Source organism: Onychomys torridus, chromosome 4, assembly GCF_903995425.1.
Source record: "Onychomys torridus chromosome 4, mOncTor1.1, whole genome shotgun sequence".
In the NCBI taxonomy this organism is placed as follows: Eukaryota; Metazoa; Chordata; class Mammalia; order Rodentia; family Cricetidae; genus Onychomys; species Onychomys torridus.
The window spans coordinates 102,178,564-102,202,001 of record NC_050446.1 but is presented as its reverse complement, the minus strand read 5'-3'; the positions used below and the strand labels follow the sequence as shown (position 1 = coordinate 102,202,001).

The window sequence follows — 23,438 nt, the reverse complement described above, 5'->3', positions numbered from 1 at the left end:
GGGGGATTCCTGAGCAGATGACCTCTGGCTCACATGTCCTAGAAGGAGCACAGTTTTCTAGCCAGAACACCAAGTCAGGCAGGCAGGTAGTGGTGATGGTGGAATACGCTGGTCAACGAAGAAAGAAGTGGAGAGATTCAGTATACATTCTGAAAACAAGTTATGAGTTGGATTTGGGCAGAGAAGGAGGGACTCTGGGAAATACCTGGCCTTTGGCTGAGTAACCCTGTGCATGAAAGCCCGTTCGCTGTCATGCTGAAGCTTGCAAGAGTTGGCCTGAACCAGGGAGGGGATGCTCAAATGAAGATACTGGGACAGAGAACTTGCAGCTGACAAGAGATGGACATCTATCCAAACTGTCCTCCCAGAATACACTGCATTCACTGCTGTAAAACCATCCTGTTATCCCGTCTCTGGTACACCTCAGCAGGGGCAGAACACCAGGAAGCCCTTTCGTGTTGAGACAAACTGAGGAGAACAGTTGAGACACCTTACGAAAACCCTAACTGCAAACATGTACTCAACATGTACTGTTTTGGGTGTGTCTCTCTCCTTTCTCCACAATCTATAGAAGAAAAAGAATGGTTGCTACATCAGGAGTCTGAAGCAATAGCCACAGCATGCCCAGAAAGGGCTGGCAGCAGCCTCCACAAATGATGAGCCTTGGCAGAGCCTCATGGGGATGAGAAGGTGATTCTGGTCACCAGAGCAGATGACCTCACATCAGTCTACCAATGAAGCCACCACCTGGTAGATAACTAAGGAGGATTCCTGGGTTGGACCATGAGAGACTTGCCTTGTAACCACAGGGACCCGAGTTTGATCCCCAGAACCTCCATGAAAAAGGAAGGAAGGAAGGAAGAAAGGAAGGAAGGGAGGGAGGGAGGGAGGAAGGAAAGGTGCCATGACATGCATTTGTAGTCTCAGTCAGTGATGGGAAAGCAGACAAGGGGATCTCCAGGGCTCACTGGCCAGCCAACCTAGCCTACTCAGTGAGTTCCAGGCCAGTAAAAGACCCTGTCTCAAAAAAAAAAAATGTTTTTAAGAAGAGTATCCAGGAGCTAGCAAGATGGTTCAGGGGGTATTGCTGCCAAGCCTGATGACCTGAGTTCAGTCCCCAGAATCTACATGGTAGAAAGTAGAAAGAGAGAAGTGATCCCAGCAAATTGTCCTCTGACCTCCACAGGCATGCTATGATGCATTCATATTCTCTCTGTCCCCTGTCTGTCTGTCTCTCTCTCTTGATTTCCCTCTTTCTCCTCTCCAACCCCTCTTCTCTTTCTTTCAATACATAAACAATCTAATTATAAAAAAATATGGCTGAGGAATGGCACCATAGCTGTCCTCTGACTTCCATATGCGAGTGTGCATGTGCAAGTACACACACACACACACACCATACACCACACACACACACACACACACACACACACACACACACACACACACAGACACACACAGACACATACACACACAGACACACACACAGACACACATACACACACACATACACACACACACCATACACCACACACATACATACACACATGCACACACACATACACATACACACACACACACCATACACCACACACACACACACACACACAGACACGTACACACACACACACACACACACACAGACACACACAGACACATACACACACACATACACACACACCATACACCACACACATACATACACACACGCACACACACATACACACACACACACACACCATACACCACACACATACATACACACACGCACACACACATACACACACGACACACACACACAGACATACACATACACACACACATACACACAGACACACACATACACACACGACACACACACACAGACATACACATACACACACACATACACACAGACACACACACACACACACACACACACCATACACCACACACACACACACACACACACACACACACATACACACACATACACACACACACATACACACACACATACACAGACACACAGACACACACACACACATACACACACACACATACACACACACATACACACACACACACACACACACATACACACAGACACACACACATACACATACACACACACACACACACATACACACACACACACACACACACACACACACACACACACTCCCTAGTCACGTCTCTGAAGGTTGTACCAAGAGGAGCAGTACTTGGGGTGTATTTCCCTTCCCACTTTCTGTCTTGCTCTTTGTCTCCTGGTCTGCTGTGGTGCCGATTATCTGCTACACACTCTCGCCACCACGGCATCGCCTGTTTTACCACGCCTTCTCAGCCCTAAGGAGCTGAAACCATGAACCAAAATAAACCATTGCTCCTTGGGTTGTTTCCAGCAGGTGTTTGGGTCATTGTAATGCAAAAGTAGCTAATATCATCGAACTTCCACGTAGGCATGAGAAAGCAGTAATGCTCTCCATGATGTGACACACATATGTAAAAAATTAATTAATAAAAGTTTAAAGGGTTTAATTTTCAAAACCAAACATTTAAATTAATGAAGGCAATGACTTGTGATGATATAGATCGATCTCAGCCATGATATCTAAGTGAAGAAAGTAAGTCACAGACATTTATGGTACTGTCTTTATGAAATACAGATGAAGCCTGGGTGGTAATGACACACACCTTTAACCCCAGCACTCGGGAGGCAGAGGCAATCAGATCTGAGTTTGAGGCCAGCCTGGTCTACAGAGTGAGTTCCAGGACAAACAGGTTACACAGAGAAACCCTGTCTCAGAGGGGAAAAAAAAAGGAAGTGGGGTGAGGGAGGGAGGAGGGAGGAAGGGAGGGGGGAAGGAAAGAAGGGAGAAAAGAAAAGAATGAAAGAAATTAAGACAAACAAGAATAATCAGTTAATACATAATATGTGTATTAATGAAAACAGTATGAAAAACCAAGCAATAAATATCAGACACACACTAGTGATCCCAGGACTTGGGAGACAGAGGGAGGGGTTCAAGGCCAGCCTAGGCCATAGGAAAACTATCTCAAAAGCAAACAAATAATAAAAAGCAAAGCTGAGAATATATGATGGTAGTAAAAAAAAAAAGCAGGAAGATGGGTTGTGATGTGGGAAGGGATGATGATTGACAGTGAAAGAGCAGGGAGATGGGTCGTGATGTGGGAAGGGATGATGATTGACAGTGAAAGAGCAGGAAGATGGGTCATGATGTGGGAAGGGATGATGATTGACAGTGAAAGAGCAGGAAGATGGGTCGTGATGTGGGAAGGGATGATGATTGACAGTGAAAGAGCAGGAAGATGGGTCGTGATGTGGGAAGGGATGATGATTGACAGTGAAAGAGCAGGAAGATGGGTCGTGATGTGGGAAGGGATGATGATTGACAGTGAAAGAGCAGGGAGATGGGTCGTGATGTGGATGCTCTACAGACATCCATTCACTAACTACACTGAGAGCTCATGGTGATGTCACTGCCCTCCTCAGCTCCTGAAGGTGAGATGCCCAGGGCCTCGCACCTTCACACACGTGGCCACATCCACCATGCAGAGCACTTCTCCCAGGGCAAGGCTTCGGCTGATGGAGTTCTTCCTTTTATCCTCCTGAAAATATAATAGACCCAATGTCAAGATTTACTTCTGGTCTTCTGGTCTCAAAATACACATTTTAAATATGTGGTATGTGTAATACTTTCACAATAAAACAACAAAAAGCAATTTTAAGTTAGGAAATAATCTCATTGCTCTTCTGAAAACAAATGTTTTCATCTTTAGTCAATGTGGCCTTTGGTCTCTGGCCATTTGGGTGTGGTTTTCAAGGACTTTTTCCCTTTCTTTTTTAAGTTTTAAAAAATAGCTATTTATTTAGGGGTGTGTGCATGTTTAGAGGTCAGAGACCAACCTGCAAGAGTCAATTCTCTCCTGCTGTGATGACAACGTGGGTCCTGAGGATCTAAATCAGATCATTAAGGTCACAGCAAGTGCCTTTACCTGCTCTTTCACCGCCAAGAGCCCTGTGGCCCTTTTTCTTACACAACAGGAAGTCAGCTGCTCCTGCTTGGAAGTCAGCCTGGGGACAGATACTTTGTCCCTATCCGCCCCCCCCCCCCCCCCCCCCGCCCCGTCCCCAGACTCCTACTTAGCCTTGACCAAGCTTGCCTCTGGATGAAACTCCCAGGCTGTTTCTCCTGCAGTATACGCAGCCAAGACATCCTGCCTAGCTTCTCTAGGTGTTCACACAGCAACACTGATGTGAAGAAAATCCTTTAGAAAACCTGGGGACATTTTAGATCAAGGAAAAGCCATGGTCTTCTCTTTCTAAGCGTAGGCCACCCCTGGGTTTGCTTTATGATCTTAAAACCATGAGAACCTGGTCTCTCGTCCCTGCTGATTCTCTCCCTGTCACAGCATCAACAACTTCCAAAGCTCAGTGAGTGTGCCATTCTCCACTGTTTAATCATAAAAATAAACTAGAGCAGGGCTTAAGAGAGAGATCAGCGGCTCAAAGTGCTTGCTGCACAAGCCTGAGGCCCGAGTTTGGGGCCTTAGCATCTTTGTAAAATTTTGGCCAGATGCAGTGACAGGTGGGTGCCTGTCATTCTAGCAGTAGAGACTCTAACAGAGGCAGGAGGATGCTAGGGGCCTTAACCAGCCAGTCTAGCAAAATTACTGTGCTCCACATTCAGTGAGAAAGCCTGTCTCAAAAAAATATAGTGAAGAGTTACAGAGAAAGACACCCAACATTGACACACACACACACACACACACACACACACACACACACACACACATTTTTTATTTTAAAAAGCCAGAAGCAACATTTCATGAGAAGGTGGTAGTCCCTTGAGTGGACAATTTGCAATTATTCATTCTTGGAATTATGCTAGTTGTCCTCATGGGCCAATTACTTCTGAGAAACACCCCCCCCAACCAAACTTTTACTGGTTACTCATGTGTGCCTGCAAGTGCATCTATCTATGCACTAATGTGGACACATCTATCTTTATATATATATATATATATATATATATATATATATATATATATATATATATATATTGTGTGCATGAACCTTCGTGTGTGTGTGTGTGTGTGTGTGTGTGTGTGTGTGTGTGTGTGTGTGTGCATGCTCCTATATACACATATATGGACAGGTACATGTTCCTTTAAATACATGTGCATGTCTTAGTGTATGTTTCTATACACACATTCACATGTGGGATGATCAGCAGTAGGATGATATCAACCTTCTTTGGATGACTGTTTCCACACTGGCTTCAACCCTCTCCCTAGACGTCCTCCATATTTTTCCCTCCCACAGGTTTTTACAATGTTTCTCTCAAGCATTATTAATTCCATCAAACACCATACTGTCAAGATTTATGCTTCTCCACATGGCTGCAACCCAACACATCTTGTATTGATTATTTCCTAAAATACCTCCAGGCTCTCGCAGAAACCATCGAGTGGCTCCAGCCTGGGATCGCACTGAAGAGTCAGTTACAAGCGGATAATGAAAAACAACTGTAGCAGATATCTGCAGACTCTTTCAAATGGCCCAGGGTCCTCTGTTTCATCAATCCTTAGAATGACCCTGACCCTACATAAAAGATGGAAAAGCCTATGCTCAGGGAAATCAAGTGACTTACCCAACCAGAGTTACCTGGTGAGCGTCACAAGGGTCAGAAACTAGAACTTCGGATCTCTTCTGAGAACATCTTGCCACCACTGCCCTTCAATGTTAAGAACTCTAGCGGCCCAGTCTTCACTTTATTTTTTACCCACCAGAGAGTACTCAACATCATCATGTCAAGGTGTCCCTGTGTCATCTTTCTGAGTCATGCTATCTACAGTCACATGAACAAACATCCCTTTGCTTTCAACATTTGCTCTGCTTTTTCTAAACTCAAACCATTTAAGTGTGTGCATAGTGGCACATGCCTGAAATCCCAACACACAGGAGGCAGAGGAAAGATCCAGGTCGGCCTGGTCTGCATAGAAATTCCACATCAGTCAGAGCTACATAGAAAAACCCTGTCTCTGACCTGACCTTAGTGCATGAGCTGGCTGTTTGGAACCTGGGGCTTATGTGGGGACACTTTGCTCTGCCTGTAAGGAGGGGACTGGACCTGCCTGTACTGAATCTACCAGGTTGAGCTGAATCCCCAGGGGAGTCTTTGCCCTGGAGGAGATGGGAATGAGGGGGAAGGGGCTGGGGGTAAAGTGGGGGGGAGGACAGGGGAACCTGTGGCTGATGTGTAGGGTTAAAACACAAATATCCATATAAAAAATAAATTTTGAAATAAAATTAAAAAAAGAAAAACCCTGTCTCCAAATAATTATTAGATAGATAGATAGATAGATAGATAGATAGATAGATAGATAGATAGTAAATCCCTTAGAAATATCGAGTGTAGATGGTTTTCTTCATTCTGATAATTCACGCTATTGATAAAAGAATATAATTTTGTTACTAGTAACATCCAATTGTGGCCATTTTTACTCACAAGTTTGAAACTAACTGCAAGCACATGTGTTGAATTCATCCATCTTGGAGCATTTGAAATGGTTTCTTATGCTGACTTCCCTTCCCCTGTCTCTACAGGAGACAGCCATGTTTATTATTAGAGCTGATGGGAAACGTCAGTAGAGGTTTGCTATTCCCTGGTGTTAACTCGAGTGTGTGCTTGGACTGGTTCATTTTCAAAAAGTCAGATCAAAGTTCTGAAACCTGGGCTGGGTTCCATTTCATTGACTGTATTGCTGGCATATATTTCTAACAAACATCATCTACACACATAAATTCTCTTTTTCTTGACTTTGATTGGCTAATTGTTTAATTAATATTCAGTATTGGCAAATTTATCCTGTCATTAAATTGGCAGCACTAGCTGGACTGTCTATATTAATTGTGATCAATCATTAATCAATATGTTTTTTGCATCTTTTTAAAATGTCTGCTGTGTCAATAGCTACCTTCATTCACATTTGATATATTCAAACCAAACTCAATGATTATAGAATCATGTAAATTTATCATCATTTTAAATGATAGTAAATCCATAAATGTACAGATAATAATTCAAACTTTTATTATATCTGAGCTTACAGCCCATGCCATCAAACATGTCTGTGTATAGTCAGTTCAGTTTCAAACAGAAGGAAAACAGTTTGTCCTAAAATACTCTCTTTCCGGGCATTTACGTGGCAGATTTCTATGCTGTGATATTCTGCTACAAATTCTGGGGAGAAAAACGTCTTATTAACCCAGAGACATCCCTGAAACACACGTATATTTCCTCAATGAACATCAACAAGGGTCATAACTATTGAAGGTGTGGAATCTGCATTGCCTTTCCTCAGATGTTACCATGCCCACAAGGACCCTCTGTACCCACAGGCAGCCTGCAGTAGCTTTCCCACCAGCTGTAAATTCGGGCACTTTTATTACTGTTTCCTCTTGAAGGTGCAGCCCTCTGTTGGCCTTGCTTCTCCACCTGTGGGCTGATGGAGGACAGCGGAGCAGCCTACACCCAAGACTGCCGTTTGTGCACAGCTCAAGAGCATTGTTATTTCATAGCATTTTGGATGTTACACATCCACAAAGTAGAATTGGGGCCTGCAATGGGTGCCTTTTCTTGTGCTTTTTCTTCTTTTCTAGAGAGGGATGAAGGAGATCATTTGTGAGAGGCATGTCCTCATGAGAAGTCATCACCAATTTTCTATTTTTAATCCAGACCAATTTATCACTTTTTGCTTGTGCACATTCAGTGGGGCCTAGAGAGTGTGTGCTCCCCCCCTCCTTCCTCACATCCCTTCAGGAACTCTTGCTTATCCTTAAGTCAAAAAGATAGTCTTTGCTCTTCTGTGAGCTGATTCTAAATCTGTGTCCTAAAAAGCTATATAATACACCTCAAATTACTTTTGCATGTAGTGTAAGGTGGGGATCTAGGTTTTCATTTTTTCTATTTGCTTCAGCATCATTTATTACAAAGATATTTCTTTTCTTGACGAGTTGCCTTGGCAACACTATCAAAAATAAATCAATTGATCAAATGTATATTTCTGTCAGGGCTCTCTATTTGGTTCCCTTGATATGTCTGTCTTTTTATCAGACTCACATAATCTTAGAAGCTATCTAATGAGCTTTGAAATCATGTAATGAAATCCCACCAGTTTTGCTCCGTTACAGAATTGTGTTAACCGTTCTAGGTCCTTTGCATATCCATATGTGTTTGGAATCAACCAGTAAATTGTGATGATGGCACCAGACACCTCCAAAATCAGTCTCATGTCATGCCTTTACCAACAACAACAGCCTCCAATGACTCCAGTTACCATCTCAAGAAAATCTGATCGTCTCAATGCAGCCTCTGTGTCTGGGTTTCATGTCCCATGATGGTTACTGGGATCACAGTGTAGAGTGTCTGAACAGAGTGCGGGAAACATTTGGTAACAAAGACTAGCTGTGTACTTCATGTACTTTTCCCCCCAGGAACTTTTGACTACTCCAGAAGAAGCCAGTACAGGACTGATAAAAGTGACATTCCCATGGCTTTATCTAAGGGTAGTTTTCACTTCATGAAGACATTATTGCAGCATTCTGACAAAATAAGATTCTTCCAAATTCTTGCCTCAAAAATGATATACATTCCCTTGGCAACAGATGCCTCCTAAATCCCTACCCATCTACCTACATTTGGAAATTTTTCCAGCTAAAGAATAACTGCAGGAAAAAAAAAGAATAATCGCAAAATTAGTCAATACTGACAGCATGTAATAATGAATTTCTCTATTGGCCTTATCAGCTCAATACATGAGGTTTCTTTCTTGTGGATGCAAACTAATGCATCTGACAACAGTCTTAATGGAAATTAATGATTGCTTATCCATTTTTGTCCTAGGACAAAAATTGCTTAAGTCACTGCACATTTTGAAAGATGAAAAGATTACTTCCTAAAAACTGATAGTAAATCATAACATCACCGAGTGCTCAAATACTGTCTGAAGAACCTAACACATACATGTCATGTGATCCTCCCATGAACCCTTTAGGGTGAGTGAAGGAAACCAAGGCTCAGAGGGGCAAGGAAGTCACCCAAGGTTTCTCAATGAAGAAGCCAAGTATGAACCTCATCTATCTGGCTCCAAAATGAGACAGAAAATTACATTTTGACCACCCCAAATTAATTTTAAAAGCAATATATATAATAATGTATATTATATATATATATGAAGTGCACTTAAAAAACAAAACTGGCATACATAAGCCCATTATTAGTTATATATGGTATTATGAGTCTGTGTGTATGTATAATTTTAATTTTCCTGAAGTGAGCATATCTTACCTTGATAATTCTTCCAGTGAGTTTTGTGAATTTTTCTATAATCTCTATCTGTAATTGTGTGACTTCTCCAAGCCTCACAGCATGACCAGAAGGTGAAGAAGCAGGCTTAAAACATGGGGTAAGAAAAAGCTGATCCCAGTACAGGAACCGGAGAAAATAACCTTGTATAGCCCAGAACTCATGACCTCAGCTGGACATGGCCAGCATGAATCTGAAACCTGATTTCTCCACCTGCTCTCCTTACCTGCTCACTGGTACTGATGACAGATTCTGATGGTTGGCCTTGGGTCCTGTGTTCAAGCTTACTTTTGCCATGGGGCAAGAAGGATGCCATAGGAGCCACCAGTGTTATCCATACCCATGTTGAGATGATCCCAAATCACAACAACTTGTCCTCATACTCAAAAGTCAGGATGACTTCCGCCCAGGAACTCCATTAGAGTAGCTTCTCCCTACCCTCATGTAACTACATACAGTTATGAGTCGAAGCCTTTGCAGCTTTGTATGCTCGGCATCCATCCTGGCGTGCCCAGGTGGGCTGACTTTGCACACTCCCTCACTTAGCCATTTCCACACTAGCCCTGGCCCAATAGATCAGGGGCACTTGAAAGACAGAGAATGCCTCCTGCTTATCTTGAGTTATGCAGCTCTGTTCCCCAGCCTTTGTTTCTTCCTCATCACAACAGGAACACAATGCGGGTAGAGCTTTACCACATTTGGGCTGTGGAATCAAGCAGGTCTAGTTTGACTTTTGCCTGTTTCTTCTAGCATTTGACTGACTTTAGGTAGTTTAACCTTTTTCTGTAACCGTTAGCCCCATGGCCTGTGGCCTATAAAATAGGGAATGAAATTTTCTTTACAGTGTTCCTAGGAGAAGTTTGTTTTTGAGACAAGACCTTGCCATGCAGCCCAAAGGAGTCTTAAATTTCTGATCCTCCTGCCTCAGCTTTCTGATGACATCACTTGGGCAATTGCATGCACCACCATGCCCAGTTTGTACAGCACACTGTATAACATATGAAAATTCCTTGCAGCTCTCTTCTGCTTGTGACCTATTTCTTTGGCCAGTCCCCGACCCCAGTCTCCACTCTGATCCTTTTCCAGAATCCACCAGACTCAGTCCTTGAGCTCCTCTTCTCTGCCAACACATTTGGGGCTCCATCCAGCTTCACAGCTCTTAAGTCATCCCTGTACTCATGATTTTCTGCATCCTATCCCTATACATCTCAAATTTCCGATCATAAGTAAAGACTGACTCCTGACTCTGTGTCAAGCCGAGCACAGAACGGTCTTCATTCTCCTCTCCGCTCTGTGTCTAGCCATCTGTCAGCAGACCCTACCGCCTTTTCAATCGGATTTCAGAAGAATCTCTAATTCAGTCACTTTGACTACAGCCAGTCTGCTCCTGGGCAGCACCAGCTCTCTTAGGGAAGTAGAACTCCCCTCAACTCCTGTTATTTTTGGGCCTGCCCCAGCAGCTAGGAAGGCTCCTGGTGAAATATCAGGTCATGTCCTGCTTCACTCAGTCCTTCCAGAAGCTTCCCATTTTACCCACTCTGAGGAAAGCCACACATTAAAAACTCCTCATCCACCTTCCCCCAGCCCATGATAACCACCGTTCTAGTCCTTGTCTCCCTGAATCTGATTACTGCATACACCCCCTGTAGAGTCACGCAGTAATTGTCCTCTTGTGACAGCCTCATTCTCTCTAGGTGTAATGGCTGCAAGAGTCATCCATGGAACAGGTGTCAAATTTCCCTTACTTTTAAAATCTAAATATTTTTGTTTTGCATCCCATGCCTCGTTTTGTTCATTCCTCCCTCTGCTGACAGACATTGGCTGTTGTGCACAATGATGCTGTGAACGTGGTGTGGAATTTCTGTGTCATGTGATTTAATTTTTAATGAATGTTTAATTAAGGAAATACCACAGTGTCTTGAGCAGATGCTATATAGCTTTACCCGGCCCCAGCAACACATAAGGGTTCACATTTTCCTGTCCTCAAGGGATTGTCTCATTTTTTTTTTATGGACAGCTATGTTAAAGGGTGTAAAGCAGTGGCTCTCAACCCCCTTGGGGGTCCAACAACCCTTTCACAGGGATTGCATATCAGATATTCTGCATATCAGATATTTACAGTTCATAAGAGTAGAAAATCACAGTTATGAAGTAACAATGAAAATAATTTTATGGATGGGGGAGTCACCACGACATGAGGGACTTTATTAAAGAATCACAGCATTATGAAGGTTGAGAACTGCTGGTGTAAAGGAATATGTGTCTCACTGCAGGTTTGATCTTCAATTCCCTAATGATTAATGATATCAGGCATCATTCTGTGTATTTATTGGTCATTTGCATATTTTCACTAGAGAAAAATCACTTGTATATTTTCATTAGAGAAAAGTCTTTTCAAGTCCTTTGGACATTTTAAAACAAATTGTTGCCATTGTTTTCTACATACATGACCATGCCACTTGTTATTTAACACAGCTGTGTGTAGTTGAATTGAGGGAGTTCTTTACATTTTACAGCTGTCTGTCTTAGAAAAGTGATTTGCAAGTATTTTCTCCCATCACACGGACTGTCTCTTCACTCTGATGCCAGTATTCCTTTAGTCCATTCTATGCTATTCCAGAATACGCGAGACTGGGTAATTTATAAAGAACAGAAATGTATTTCTTATAGTTATGGGGCCTAGAAAGTCTTGCATCTGACAAGCACCCTGCTGTACCATCCCATGGTGGAAGGCAGAACAAAAATGCACCCTTTATGGGGAACCAGCTCCCATAACCAACCCACTCCTAAGGCAATGGCATTAACCCTTTGATGGAAGCTGTGATGGCAAGTCTTGGCTGTCAACCTGACTACATTTGGAATTGACAAAAACCCAAGCAGCGAGCTACACCTATGAGGGATTTTTCTTAAATCATTAGAAGTGGGGAGATCCACCTTGAATCTGAGCCATACCCCCTGGGGGTAACAGCCTGTATAAAGGACATAGGAGAAGGAACCTTTTGCTTTGCCTGTTTGCCCTTGCTCTCATTGGCAAATTTATTCCTTCACCAACTTTAGGGCCTGCTTCTTCCGGTTCCTGGCATATACGGAAACCAGCTGAGATCTACAGCCTGATGGACTGAACAACTACCGAATTAGTGAACTTTCTATTGGTAAATAGCCATTGTTAGAACAGCTGGATCACAGCCTGAAAGCTGCAGTAATGAATCCCTCTTGTATACAGGGAGATATTCATTCTATACAGAGAGATATTCATTCTATCACTTCTGTTCCTCTGGAGAGAACCCTGACTAACACAGGAGCAGAGACCACATCCCAAAAGCCCCACCTCAACACAGCTACAGTGGAGCTGAAGTTTTCAGCACAGAACTTGGGAGGGATACATTCAATCCACATCACCCTGATGTACAAAAGTTTTAAATTGTACGCCAGGCATGATAGTGCATGCCTTTAATCCCAGTACTCTAGAGGCGGAGGCAGGAGGTGGCTCTCTGTGAGTTCAAAGCCAACCTGATCTATATAGAGAGTTTCAGGTCAGTCGGACTACAAAATGAAGCTTTGTCTCAAAAAGAAGTTTTAAATTTTGATGCACTCTGAATAGTTCTCAGTATGTCAGTGTTCTGCCCCTTCAGTTCATATCATCCCTTAGCGTTTGGTTATTGTCATGCTTTTGTAAATAAAATTAACTTTCTTTTGATCATGCATCTTAACATATAGACATGCAAAATATTTCTGCATATCAATCTTATCCTGAAACTTTGCTGAATTTACTAGCTCTAACATATTTTTTGCAGAATTATTATGGTTTTCTGCTATAAGATCATGTCATCTACCAACAAAGAGAATTTTATCTTTTTTTCTCTCCAATTTATTGTCTGATTTTAGTCACAGGTCTGTCACTGTCTGATGTACCATAAATGTGTATGTTTATGACTCCACAGTGTCTCCTCCTGTACTAAAATATAAGCTCCACAAATACCTGCCTTACTTCCTCCCCTTTGGACTTTGGCCCACAGCAAGAGCTAGTAAATAACTGTAAAATGAGTGAATTACCTCACCTGGCACACAGAAGGGCCCTAACAAATGGTAGCAAGTAATAATTATTATTACCTTTTACACAATACTTTACTGCAAGAGTAGTAATTAAGTTTTCAAATAAGAAGATTTTATTTGTGAAGAATGGTCTCAGTATCAAGAAATAAACAGCACCATGATCCCAGCTGCTCTAGAGTCCCTTGGCAGGCAGCTCACTCCCTGGCAGGCTCTTTGAAGAAATCCCTGTGGTCCTCACAGATGACAACACACTTCCAATGCCAATCTATACAGAGGGACTTCTATAAACAGTCCACTCCATCCTGTCATCTCTGCTCAACTCTTCCACAGTATCCCATGGGGCCAGGGCTGGCCTGGCCGAGTGCCGGCCAAGTGGCGAGCATCCAAGCCTGTGGAGCTGGAGCTGGGACAAAGACTCCTGCCAAGTGCCGCCAAAGAGGACCAAGATCCAGGGCAGGCTGTCACAGCCTGCTAGGAAAAGCCAGGGTTCCAGGACAAACAGAAGCCAGAGGACCAAAACTGAAGCCAAGGCCAAGGCCAAAGAGGAAAGATCTCAGAGAGAGCAAGTCAGGAGTCGGCACAAGGTCGGGGTGTGAGAAGGCTTCTCTGTCACGATCCAGATGACCAATAGGCACCGAGGTTGGTGTTTTGGGGCCTGAACAGGATGGGATTATTGTGAGGACCAATGACAGACTGACTTCCCTGGCTTCTTGACATAGTCCCTGCTCTGCTGGAATTTTGAAACACACTCATGACTTTCTGGGATGGTCTTACTTGTCAGAGGTTATCAGGAAAGTAATCGTTTTCCTCATTCTCAAACACCTTCCAAGGTGAACCGACCTGACCTTATAATATCACTCTGTCTTAGTCACCAACTCACGTCTCTCTAAACATAAAACACTCAAAAGTGAGTTTTCTGATGAAAGTAATAGATAGTTAGGACAAATACAGGAATCAGGCTGTCGGTCTTCTCCAAGCTCCTGAGAGTGGGCTTCCTGGAAACTGGTTGGTTTAAATCAGTTCCTCAGACTTCAAGGTCTCTGAACCCATTTACACAATGAGGTGGTTCAGTGGGTAAAGGTGCTTGCCACCAAGCTTGACGACCAGACTTTGATCCTCAGGACCGCATGGTGGAAGAAAAGCACCTACTCTCACAAGTTGCCTTTGACCCCCACATGCACCCTGTGGCACATGTGTGTCCACACACACACACACAAAGTCAGTAAATAAATAATTCTAAAAAGAAGAAAAGCTACCGAGAATGCCAAGGAGTTTTTGCTTGTGGGTATAACTAGCAATTTGCCATGTTGTAATTAGAACGGGTAAAGTTGGTACTTATTCACTGTAAATAACAATAAACTCATTGCATACCAAAGTAAGTAACTCTGTAACACAATTTCAAAAAAAAAAAAAAAAAAAAAAAAAAAAACAGTAAGAAGAATAGAGTTATCCTACATTTTACAAACTATTTGAATATCTAGCCTAATTAAAGACACCTCAGCTTTCATATCTGCTTTTACTAGGAGGTGCCATTTGGGTTAGTTTGGAATGCAAATCCTTCATCACACACCTAGAGAACTAGGCATTTACTTTTCAGGTAGGGCCTGCAAACCTCCCAGAGATGTCCATGGAGCTTCAGCCCATACATACTTAAGGACCACTGGTCCAGGGCATGGTACAGTGCCCCTCCCCATGCAGATTATTGGGATGGCGATGGTATAAGGTCTTACAGAGAGCTTTTTGTTCAGCCTCAGGAGAGATGGTGGAGGTGAGGAGCAGCCATGGGGTGGGTATATCATTATCCAAGAATTTATCCCCAGGAGCCCCATACATGGCCAAGAATAGTCTGACCCCAGCTGCTTCCTTCCTGGGAGAAGGAAATGTTGAGTTTGAACATCCCTATGAGCCATCCCTGGGCCATAACTAGGAGAAAGACTGACTGATGAATGGGAGCAGTTTGGGAGAATACTGCAAGGGTCCCAGGAAGAAAGCTTGGCACAGCACTATTAAACTCTAGGTGTGCTCCGAATCACCCAGTGATTTAAATGCTAATTTCATTGGTCAGGGCTAACGTCTAGACAGAAGAAATGTTTTATTGAAAATAGATTTTTTTTCCATATAATACATTCTGATTATAGTTTCTCCTCCCCCAACCCTTCCCCACCCATCCAGATCCATGCCCTTTCTTTCTCTCATTAGAAAACAAACAGGCATCTAAAATAATAATAATAATAATAATAATAATAATAATAATAATGTAATAATAATAACAATATAAAATAAAAAACAAACCAGATTAGGACAAAACAAAGAAACAAATGGGGGAAACCAAAAAAAAGCATACAAATTCAGAAACACACACACACAGAAATTCTACAAAGACACAAGATTGGAGACCATAATATATAAGCAAAAGAGGATTTCTTTTCAAAGTGCCCAGACAAAGAATTAAGAGGAAAAAATAAACAACAAAATACTACTGGGTTTATTTTGTGTTGGCCATCACTATTGGGCATGAGGCTTATCCTTAAGTGTTGTTTGCATGCCCAGGGAGGCGCCATTGAAGAATTTTCCCTAGAGAGATGTTATTAATTAGTTTCTGGGTCAGGGGTGGGGCTTGCTAGAAGAATTTCTAACCACACAACTACACTCCCCAGCTGACTGTAATATAGCAGCATCAGACTGAAAAGTCCAATAAGTCAATGACCTGGGCTTGAATCTACTCAACTAGTTCCTCGTACAATTGACCCAACTCACCTCAAGTCAATTACCAGTCTTTTTCACCTGTACTTGGGAACGCCATGAACAATGTGATGAACATTTAGTACAATTACCAGTTCAAAGTTCCTAATGCTGTTGCTACAAATCACGTGAGCTTTAAGTCTGTGCCATCATTCTCGGTTATAACGATGGTCTAGACCGTCAGTCTCGATGAGCTTCCAGAGACAAGTGTCTCTCAAGATGCTGCCGCACACAGGACCAGGCTCCTACGTCAGTTACTCTTCTCCTGACGGAACAACTTAAAGGAAAGGGGTATTTGGCTCATGGTCTCCGTCCATCATGGCAGGCAAAGAGAGCATGGCAGAGTTCATGGCAGCAAGAGCTTGAACGTGTCAGGAAGTAAAAGAGAACAGGACTGGAAGAAGGTCTGGATGTAACCCTCAAGGCTGCCCCCAGTGTCCTAGGTCCACCACCTAGATTCTGTGTCCCAAAGGTTTCATAACTTCCCAAAACAAAACTCAGGTTGGGGACCAAGGACTCGAGTGCATGAACCCATAGAACGTCTCACATTCAAATCGTAACAGCTCCAAAGGAAGGAATGCAAGCTCCCAACCCAGGCCTGCCACAGAGCCGACAGTCACCCTGAGGTTTTAATCTTTTCACTGGGATACAGAGGATGCAGTACCTCCACCTAGGACCCAATCCTGGAATTGCCAGAGGAACAAGAAAGTTCTTGGCTGAGGTACACAAAGCTGATGTTACTAGAAACCAATATAAGAGGTGCCAGTACAGTATGCAGTGATGGTGTTCACACTATGTATCCTGTGTTTCTATGTATACACAAACACACACACACACACACACACACACACACACACACACACACACACACACACGCACACGTGCGCGCGCACATGAGGGGAGGGGCACACGGAGAGATACAGAAAGAGAAACATACAGAGAGACACACAGAAATACAGAAAGCTAGAGAAAAAAGACACACAGAAATAAAGAGATACAGAAAGAGATACACACACACACACACACACACACACACACACACACACACACACACACACGGAAGGAGGGAGGGAGAGAGGAACATATACACACTCACACACATTGTAGTTGGTCTCAGATAATGTTTTGCCCCTTTAAGATTACTGAAACATTGTGTCTTCCAGAGAAGACACAGAATGGAAACATTTTGAATGGCTTATTCTTGGCTTAGGGACTGTCTGTAGAGAACTGGAACACGTGAGGCTCCCTGACCATGTGTGCCTGAAAACATCATTACACTCTGCCTCTGAGCTCCCTGGCTCACCCATGAAAGCTAACAGCAATATGGCAGAGGGGCCAGGGAAAGAGGGAAAGACCGGGTATGCCTTCTGAATGGGCAGGACAGCCATGACTCAATATTTTTTATTGAGAGGCAGCATGAATCATATAACACTTCCAGGATTCTGGGATGTAGACAGCTTGTCCAGCTGTCTAAGGGTGGGATCTGAGAACCTTCAAACACAGATGTGCCGCCAAGTCTCATAACATCTGCCCAATGAGATGTGCTGCTGTACCGACAACTAGTTTGCTTTCCTTTGGTACCATTGATTTTTGCAGATTCGCACAGAGAGGGGAGCCAAATGTGTCAAAATAACTAACAGAAGATGAACCAGAAGGAAACTCAAGGGCTAATCCTGTGCCTCATGGAGGAATTAGATTCACTCATCCAGAACAGAAAGTGGTCCAGGCTGTCTAAAGCCAGTAGGGGAGTTGCAAAAACAGGAAGGTAACTGAATCGAGGGTTTAACACACGTCATTAAAAATTTGATTACAAGGCCAGGCTGTGGTGGCGCACGCCTTTAATCCCAGCACTCGGGAGGCAGAGCCAGGCGGATCTCTGTGAGTTCGAGGCCAGCCTGAACTACCAAGTGAATTCCAGGAAAAGGCGCAAAGCTACACAGAGAAGCCCTGTCTCCATAAAACAATAACAACAACAACAAAAAGAATTTGACTACAAAGGTTAGTCCTCCAGAGTCAGCAAGTAAGAAAGTGATTATCAAGCCTCATTAAAGGATCAACTTCTATATCAGTGTCTTGAGTCTTGGCATTAGTTTGAGCCCTAGGTATAATGGGTTGGTTAAGGGAGCAGAGGGCTGGTCTCATGCCAGGAGTCTACCTTCCCACCAACCCCACAGTGGATGAATGAATTCTGGTCTTTAATGACAGTGTTGAAAGCAAAAAGGGACTGTCCCCCAAAGGCTCATTTATTTGAATGCTTAGTTCCCAGTTGGTGGGAACTCTCTGAGAAGGATTAGAAGGAATGGCCTTGCTGGAGGAGATGTGTCATTGGGGGCAGGCTTTGAGGTTTCAAAAGCCATTCTCAGCTGGTTCTTTCTGGGTTTTTTTTTGGGGGGGGTTGGGTTTTGGGGGGCATTGTTTGATTGGTTGGTTGGTTTTTCAAGACAGGGTTTCTCTGTGTAGTTTTGGTGCCTGTCCTGGATCTTGTTCTGTAGACCAGGCTGGCCTCGAACTCATAGAGACCCACCTGGTTCTGCCTCCTGAGTGTGCCACCGCCGCCCAAGTTAGTTCTCTCTGCCTTGTGCTTGTAAATCAAGGTGTAAGCTTTCAGCTACTGCTCTTGTACCCTGCCTGCCTGCCTGCCTGCTGCTGCTGCTATGGCCTCGAACCCTCTGCCGCTGGGGATGTCTTTCTATATGCTGTGAATATATGTTGTTCCCATTGGTTAATAAATAAGCTGTTTTCACCTATGGCAAGGCAGCTTAGAGGCAGGTGGGAAATCCAAGGAGAGAGACAGAAAAGAAGAAAGGCGGAGGCAGAGAGATGCTAGCCCAGGAGCAACATGATGTCAGCAGACTGGTAACGCCACGGCTATGTGGCAACATATAGATTTGTAGAAATGGGTTAATTTAAGATGAAAGAGTTAGCTGGCAAGTGGCTAAAGCCATAGGCCATACAGTTTGTAAATAATATAAGCTTCTGTGTGTTTACTTGGGTCTGAGCAGCTGTGGTATCTTGGGTGAGAGAGATTTGTCTGGACTATGGGTTGGAGGGGGAGACACGGACACACACTGAAGAAACTTCTGGCTACACTCCGCAACCATGGCCATGGACTCTAACCCTTTGCAAGCATGAGGTCCAAATTAAATGTTTCCTTTTATAAGTTGCCAATGGAAAATAATTACAACATGGGGTTTAGGTATACTCACAGCTCTAAGTGTATATTGATTGGCAATTTATTAGCTTTAAAATCTTAAGAACTAGCTATAATGAAACATGGTTTTGTTTTGCTTTTTCCAACCATGTGCTCTGTTATGTGGGGGGTTGTCTTTTCCAAGTAAACATCTTTCCACATGTTCTCCACTGAAGGGCAGTGCTGTCAGCTTCAAGGTTGCTGGCTACATTAAGGGAAGTTGTGTTTAGGCACTGAAATCCCCTCATGAAATGTTGGAGTCAGTCCTTAACATTTCTCCAGAATGGGTACTTGGAGGTGAGGGATTGGTAGATCTATTCTCATTTGGATCTGAGCCCAACTCCAGCTCTGACTGGTACTCCATGAGAGTTACAGAGGAAAACCCCCACCTCTCAAGAGGCTGAGCTTCCTGCAAGGTACACTCAGCTCTCAGCATCTCCCACTCTGAGGTCTACTTCTGTTCAGGTCCCTTCCCATGGTTCTGAAAGAAAGTGCCTTTTTCCTGTGTGAGGTCTTAAGGAAACTGTTGAGCTGGATGAAAAGGAAGTGGATATAGAATATATAGGGTTGTTTTTTTTTCATTTTTCTTTATTAAGAAATTTTCTACTCCACATGCTATCCACAGACCCCCACTCCTCCCTCCTCCCCCAGCCCTCTTTTCCAAGCCACCCCGCATCCCCACATCCCCCAAATCGAGGTCTCCCATGGGGAGTCAGCAGAGCCTAGCACACTGAACCTAGGCAGGTCCAAGCCCCTTCCCACTGCACCAAGGCTGTGCAAGAGAATATATAGTTTCTAACACTAGCCTGGCAGACGAAAGTCCCACCTCACCGTCTCTCCTCCGTTCCTTCTTTATCATGAGGCTAAGCTGACTAAAACAGTATCAGTGAAATAAAAATGGCAACTTTGAGATGACCAAGACTCATAGACTTTGGACAAGTCTAAAACGTTTCCAAAGTTTTTAAAAATGAGTTGTTCATCATGTGTCAGCAATTTTTATTTGATGACCCGAATTATACCAGTTTTATGAATGGACATGTTGTTACTTCTGTTGTGATTCTTTTCTTCTCTAGTTTGGGAGGAGTAAATACATGGTCCAAGAAAACTGACCCTATCTGGGGCTTGAGGCAGAGAGGGGGCTGCAGAACACACTCTGCTCTAAAATGACTGGGTTGGTGCTTCAGGCCATGATCAATGAGTTTACACAAGTTGCAAAAGCACATAAAACACGTCTTGCTTTCTTACAGGCACACACATACAGAGACACATACTCACACGCACACACTCCTGCAGAAGTCATGGTGTCACTTACCTGCTCCTGGAATACATGCTTTAACAGAGGAAGACTCAGGACAAACTTCACTCGCTGATTTGTCAAAGCTCTCATTTCATCCAAACTTAAGTCATACCTGCACAGAAATGATACCACATGGGCATTAAGACCTTGAGTCTGTAAGTTGCCAGAACCAAATCCAGAGCTTGGAGAGAACAGATGTTTTTGCCGTGTGTGTGTAACACCTGAGGTCGGCTGGGAGGAGAAAGGGGAAGGCTTCCTGTTAAGACTGAGTTAAAATTGGGCTGCCGCTCCATCTCCTCTACAGAGCTTTAAAGATTGCAGATCCTTTTACAGCCTGGGATGACTCAAGAACAGAATCTGTGGAGAGAGGGACAGAGAGTAGAACCCATGTGGTATAAGGACTGGACTGTGAGAGTGTGGGGGAGAATTATTCGGAGTCAAGTCAGGGAGTCTCTGGCTCCACTGCCATGCTTTGGAATAAAGTTCAGAGTCTCCTGTCTGGCTGTTCAGGCAGATGACTGAGCTTGGACCTAATAGTGTCCAAACTACCCTTGCCCAGTATGAAACTTCTGCCCTTCTCCTACCCCACACACACTCTGTCGTAACTGTGGCAAAGGCTTAGGCTGTGCTGGGTCAGGACTATCCAAGAAGCTCTCTTCCTGTCTCCTATCACAGGGTCCACCTGCCCATCTGTATTTCACCAATCCCCCAATGCTTTTGTCCTTCACAATTATTTTCCTCCATTAAGTCTCTGGCATGTCTGGCTCCATCTTAGCATCTATTTCTCAACAAGCCTAAACCTAGGAGGAGAGGTTCCTCTGTGTCATCTAACATTTCCATGCAGATCACAGCAGAAGCCTAGAAGAACTTCATCCAGGGTTAATATTAGCCTGTGTCTCTGACGGTATGATGGCAATACCAAAATGAACCTGAGAGGGCCAGGCAAATATCATGACAGCCTGTCCTAATAACTCAGTTACAAACTAGGCCTTACCTGACCCACTCTGAGGAGTGGGATGGGGGCAGAGTGGGAGGGAGGTAAGGAGGCAGGAGAAAGGGAAGGAGGGGGAACTGGGATTGGTGGGTAAAATGGGAAAAAAATTTAATAAAAAAAAAAAAAGAACTAAAAAAAACAAAAACAAAAAAAACAACCTAGGCCTTAGTTCCTGCCTGTTGAAACTGGACAGACAGCTTCTGGGGAAGCCACAAAGGGCAATTAATCATGGATACCCCTGACAACAGGGACAAGGGAGATAGGACGTACCAAGCCTGGGCCACAGCCAGCCCCCACAGTCAGTCATTGTGTACTAGGCCAGCCAGCCTCCACAGCAGCTCAAGGTAATAACCAAATAAGGACAGAGCTTGGGATTTGTCCAAACTTGTCCAAAAATGTGAAAGCTGTAGCCTTAACCAGCCCCTGACTAGCCCTAGCCAATTTGAACATAAAATATGATTGCCACTCATGTAAGCCAATCATATCTGAGATGACCTCCCTGAAACTCTCCTTGGCTATGCTTAAAAGGAGCCTGTGAGCTTCTTCAGGGTGCTGGGAATAAATGATCTTGCTGATTGCATACATGGATGGTGGTTTTTGTAGGACTTCTCCAGGACCCTAACATAATCAGGCACTGAAATATCATAGTCATGATCTTAAAACAAGCATCAAAATACATTACAGTAAGAAATTCAAACTCTCTTAAAACAAATGGGAAAAATTCTCACCAAAGAAATAGAAGTTGTTTTAAAAGGGGGGAGGGGCATTACATAGAAATTATATAACTGAAAAATATGGTAGCCAACATTAATTAAAAAAATAAAAGCACAGCTCTGATGAAAACAGCACCTATGGAGGTGACAGAGAGGGAAAAGTGCTAGGTCTGAAGATTTGTGACCTCTCTCTTTGCTTTTTTCCCCCTGAGACGGGCTTCTCTTCATAGTCTCGGCTGTCTCCTGGCTCTGTAGACCAGGCTGATGGCCTGGAACCCACAGATCAGCCTGCTTCTGTCTCCAGTGCTGGGGTTACAGGTGTGTGCCACCACCGCCCAGCTGGTCCTCTGCCTTTTCAACTCTTACTCACAAAAGTGATGCGTTTGGAGGTGGGAACTTTCGGGAGTCTATCACATGAGAAAACTTGCATGAATGGACTGAGATGTATCACAATTCAAAGTCTAAAAACTAGAAGCAAAAATTTGGAAGACAGCTTGAGAGAGCTAATGCAAAGGGAAAGATTTACAGGGGTGGCAACAAATTTCTCATCTGAAGCCAGAGGCCTGAGGGGAGAGGATTCGGGTTTGGTTTTTGTCTCGTCTGTCTGTCTGTCTGTCTGTCTGTTTGTTCTTAGCTCAAGAATAAAAGAATGATCAAAGCAGGTCTTAAATCCAGTGAAACTGTCTTTCGTGGCTGAAGGGACCTCCAAGGAGTTATAGGTAATTGTGAGTTATGGGATGTGGGTGCTGAGATCTGAATGTGGGTTTTCTGGAAGAGCTCTTAACCATCTCTCTGGCTCCTTGGGATTTATTCTTGATGGAGTACAGGCTATGGGTTTAGACAAATTTATAGTTGCGTGCACCCAATGTCAGATAAAGCAATTTCATCCTGAACACCCTCCGGGCCCCTCCAATCCAGGCTCCTCTTGGATGGTCTCTTCTCGCCTTACTCTGATCTTTGTCCTAGTAGAGTGGGCTGAGCTGGTGACGTGACGGGAAGAGGAAGCATCAGCAGAGTGGTGGTGGCAGCTGGAAAGGAGCCGCCATCAGGAGCCACTGTGACAAAAGGGCAGCTG

At 43.7% G+C, this 23,438-nt stretch overlaps 2 protein-coding genes across 2 annotated transcripts in view; both read right to left on the bottom strand.

Annotated features, from left to right (window-relative positions):
- Positions 1 to 13,736, bottom strand: part of Acoxl (acyl-CoA oxidase like) — a 270,827-nt gene extending 257,091 nt beyond the window's left edge. Inside the window, 2 exon segments of the mRNA XM_036185521.1 lie at positions 3,529 to 3,612; positions 13,584 to 13,736. Coding sequence (XP_036041414.1) covers positions 3,529 to 3,612; positions 13,584 to 13,736 — 237 coding nt within the window.
- LOC118582557 (40S ribosomal protein S27-like) lies at positions 7,456 to 7,702 on the bottom strand. Its single transcript, XM_036185522.1, is given in 2 exon segments — positions 7,456 to 7,627; positions 7,629 to 7,702. Coding segments are annotated over 2 exon segments (246 nt in total).
- Positions 13,737 to 23,438: the final 9,702 nt, after the last annotated feature.